This window comes from Helianthus annuus, chromosome 12, assembly GCF_002127325.2.
Source record: "Helianthus annuus cultivar XRQ/B chromosome 12, HanXRQr2.0-SUNRISE, whole genome shotgun sequence".
NCBI lineage: Eukaryota > Viridiplantae > Streptophyta > Magnoliopsida > Asterales > Asteraceae > Helianthus > Helianthus annuus.
Genome location: NC_035444.2, coordinates 99,986,627 through 99,990,749, shown reverse-complemented (window position 1 = coordinate 99,990,749; position 4,123 = coordinate 99,986,627). Strand labels below are relative to the sequence as shown.

At 37.3% G+C, this 4,123-nt stretch overlaps 1 protein-coding gene across 1 annotated transcript; it reads right to left on the bottom strand.

Annotated features, from left to right (window-relative positions):
- Positions 1-2,760: 2,760 nt before the first annotated feature.
- Positions 2,761-3,378, bottom strand: LOC110893520. Its single transcript, XM_022140626.1, has one exon. It carries the CDS (start codon positions 3,376-3,378, stop codon positions 2,761-2,763), a length of 618 nt encoding a protein of 205 aa, XP_021996318.1.
- Positions 3,379-4,123: the final 745 nt, after the last annotated feature.

The following is a 4,123-nucleotide window of genomic DNA, read 5'->3' as shown; positions in this document are numbered from 1 at the left end:
CACACCGAAAGTCGAGCCGTCATCTCTCTGCTGAACGGAAGTTCTGACCTGAGCTCTCATGGCCTCGCATTCACCCCATTACAGATATCATCTAGGTATACTCACCTGTAAGACTGAATATTGGGATCTGGATACGGGAGTATATACTGAGGTGGGACACATGTAAAAGTTAAGATCTTAAAACACTAAATCTGTATCGCGAACAGATTGAAAATTGTGTGAAAATTTAAGTGGATCAGTATATCGACAATCTAAGCGAATTGTTTAATGATGGGTATGAAATTTAAGCTTAAAGGTACTTGTGTCTTGTCGGAAGCTGATATGATCCCCTAACACGCTCACAAAAATAGTGTGTGTACAGTTTCTTGCTTATCAAAAATCCAAAAAGATTGTTTGTTAGTTTAGCAAATTAAAAATCCAAAAAGATTTGCTTTTCATCTTACTTTCGACAACGGACGTTGGTAATCTGAAGGTCAAAGTCTTATGTGCTAAACATGTCTGAATCATGAGAGTTGGGTAAGCAGAAGATTCTGAAAAATGACTGGTATGTGTTTGAAAGTTTGAAAAGTTCAAAAGTTCATTAATTTGAACTAAATTCAGTTTCAGAAAGTCAGCAAACTTCATAAACTGGTCAACCAAGGTCATTAATTTGGACTTGGTAGGCTGAATAGTTGACCAAGGTCATTAACTTGGACTTGGTTAACTAGGTGTGTCAGTAAAAATTGAAAAAATTAAAAATTTGAAATTTTTAAAATGTAATTTCGCTTGAAACAGTTGATAGCTTGAAAAGGCTATACCGCTTGAAAGGTGTTTCCGCTTGAAACTGCCTCAATGCTCATTTCAAGCGAAATCAGGTGGTCTATAAATAGCCAGCTGATTCCGCTTGAAAAAATCATTCTTGTTATTCCGCTTCAAACTTCTGTTCTAGGCGATTTCGAGCGAAATCTCAAAACCTTCGATTTACAGCCGTTATATAGCCCGTTTGTTGTTAGATTTCTTGTTTTTAGTTGGTTGGCACAACTATAAACATGGGAAAGGTAAGATTGATGGTCAATTTGACTCAGATCCGTCTGTTTTTGATTGTCGGTGATGAACAGAACTCTTATCTTAGATCTAGGGTTTACTTGTTGATTAAAATGAACAAAAACCATATATGTGTGGTCGGAATGTGTTGTAAAACAGTTTTAGGGTTTTGATTGAACCAGATCTTATGATTTCGTATGATTGACGATGAACAGGATGAACAGACTTAGATCTAGAACGTTTGTGTAGGTTAAAATGGATAAAAATCACATCATTGTGCTCGGAATTCACTGATGAACAAACCCAGATGTTTGATTTCATCATCAGAAAAGTTTTGAAAATTTGTTCATGATTCCGCTTGAACATGTGATTCCGCCTCAAATAGTTTTTTTGATTCAAATGGTATTCCGCTTGAAACTGATGTCTTTTGAAATTATTTGATTTCGCTTCAAACTGACTTAAGTGATTTCGCTTGAAAGGCGATTCAGTTTCAATAAGTTGATTCCGCTTCAAATGGGATTCAGCTTCAAATAGTATTTCGCTTGAAATGAAAATTTTTAAAACAAATGATTTCACTTCAAATGGTCATTTCACATAATATGTTATTTCGCTTGACATGTTGTTTCATTTTAAGTGATTTCGCTTGAATGATGTTTGATGATGAAATTTTCGAAGTGTTTGATTTTTTTTATTGTGTTGATTTTCAGGCTTCGAATGTGATTTTTGATCCATTGCACAACAGTTGTTGTGATTTTGATGAGAAAAAGATTCCAAAGTTGTCTGATTTCAGGAGTATTCTGGAGTTTATGAGGAGATTGACAATTCAGAAAGCATTGACGAATCAACATCTGGTGTTCAAATCTCATATCAAATGTTTTTGGAAGCACGCAACATATGATGAAGAGAGTAAAGTAATCAATTCGGTTGTTAAGCAAAATGATGAAAAGAAACCGATTATTATTTCAGAGGCACTTGTACGTGAAGTATTGAATTTTCCTGATGATGAAAACTCTCCGACGAAATTCCCTGAGAGGATGGTCAAAGGCTGTATGCTGCGGATGGGTTATGATGGTGCTCTAAACAGTGCTAATTACTTGAAGTCAAAGTTTACAAAGCCTTACAAGTTTCTAATTCATTCGGTACTGCAGGCTCTAAGTCATTGTAAAGGAGGTTATGATGCTATGAGAGACTATCAAATGAACATGGTGACAGCTCTTGTATTGAACAAGAAGTACAACTTTTCACACATTGTGTTTCATTATATGGTGGAGAACATTACGTCAAAGAGTAAGACTTGGGTGTATCCAAGATTTGTTCAAATGATGATAGATCATGCATATCCTGACCTTGAAAGAGATGAAAACAATGATCTGTTGGTGCTATCTCACATGAGCAATGATTCTTTGAAACAATTGGCCAGATATCATCCGAATCATCCAGAGCCAAAGACTAAAGTTGATTTTTTTTGGTTTTGTAGGATCGTTAAACGACCTGATGAGTCGATCAGAAGAGTGCCCAGACTAAATCAGAGGCGGAATTCATTGATTTAGTCTTTTTTGGGTAAAGGGTTACCCCGGTAAAATTTTATATCATCAACCAAATAAAACAAGTGAGGAAAATAATAATCCCCAATTCTCTAGCATGACATGCCATCCTAGAGTTTACAAGCAACAACGCAAAACAGCAAACCAACTAGCTCAAACAAGACACTCGGTCAATATACAGAATTATGACTTATTAGCCACAATCATCTTCTTCAAAAAGTAGTCCTCTCGGCAAGCTCCACTCTTGTAAGATTCGCTCCACTTGACCTGTTCTTTTAAACCGCATAGTGTGAAGTTTCATCCTTACTGTTGCCAAAATAATCTCTACAAGCCGCGAAGCACTCCTCTTCTTTGTTGAAAAGAGACGCATATTCCGTTCTTGCCAAACAAAATAAGCTGTTGCTCCCACCACTAGCTTTCCAATAACAATCCTCGCGCTTTTAGAGCTGCCAAAGCGCACCAAATACTCGTATATACTATCCCACTTATTACACACCTCTTCCATACCCGCTAAGACTTTCACTCCATTCCATATTTGCAACCCAAAAGAGCACTCGAAAAAGAGATGCTCATGAGAATCCGGGCCTGATGTGCATAAAGAACAACATAGCAGATTATAGTTAGCATTTCCCGAAGAGTTCCACCTGCTCATAACATCTTGCGTCTTGAGCTTTTTGTTGACAATGAGCCACATTATGAAGGCATGTCTCGGAATAGCTTGAGGAAACCATATTGCATTATTCCATGGAACCAATTCTTGGCCATTTCGAATATCATCCCAAACCGCTGAAGTGCTGACATCAACTTGCATTTCCTGATTTAGTCTTTGTTTAGCTTGATTTCACTAATTTGTCTCTGTTTATTGCATTTGATAACAATTTACAAGCTCTGGAAACGATTCGGCAGGGCTTCGCCGTTACACACCACAACTGCTTTAGGTTCGCTTGAATGACCAACTATATATAGGTGTCATGGTTCGCTTATACGGACAGGTACGTATAAGCGAACCTACCATGTTCATATAAGCGAACCTATGATCAATGACACATAAGAGAACCTATGACCATTGACACATAAGCGAACCTATTCTAACATGTGTTTCCTGATTTTCGTTCACTGTACAATCAGCCCTAACCTAAGACTCGAACTAAGATGTAGTCGACAGACAACTGCACCAACAGACTCCCCCTTGAATGTTGACGGAATCTTCACTGAGAGTCTTCAAACATGACAGCTCTTCAATCTTGATCGGTCTTCTTCAGGAACTCTTCCTAGAATTATGTACCTGGATCTTTCTCTGGCTCTAACTTTCATCAGACTTCTCCTATCATCATGCTGGGATCACTGTCTGGAATTTGTTATCACCATTAAAATCAACTCCTGGCTTTATCAGTTTAAACATCTTCTCAGGTTCTGATGTATCTCTTGGCTTTTCGTAGCAACAGGATCAGAAACCTGCACAACTCTAACACTCTATCACAAACAAACACAATTGTGATTCAACTTAATGAATCAACTAATCATTTAAGAATATTCAAGAATTTTTCTCATTTAAA

What these genes read in the sequence shown, in the direction of transcription:
- LOC110893520 (XM_022140626.1), bottom strand. Translation starts at nt 3,378, where the DNA reads ATGCAAGTTGATGTCAGCACTTCAGCGGTTTGGGATGATATTCGAAAT.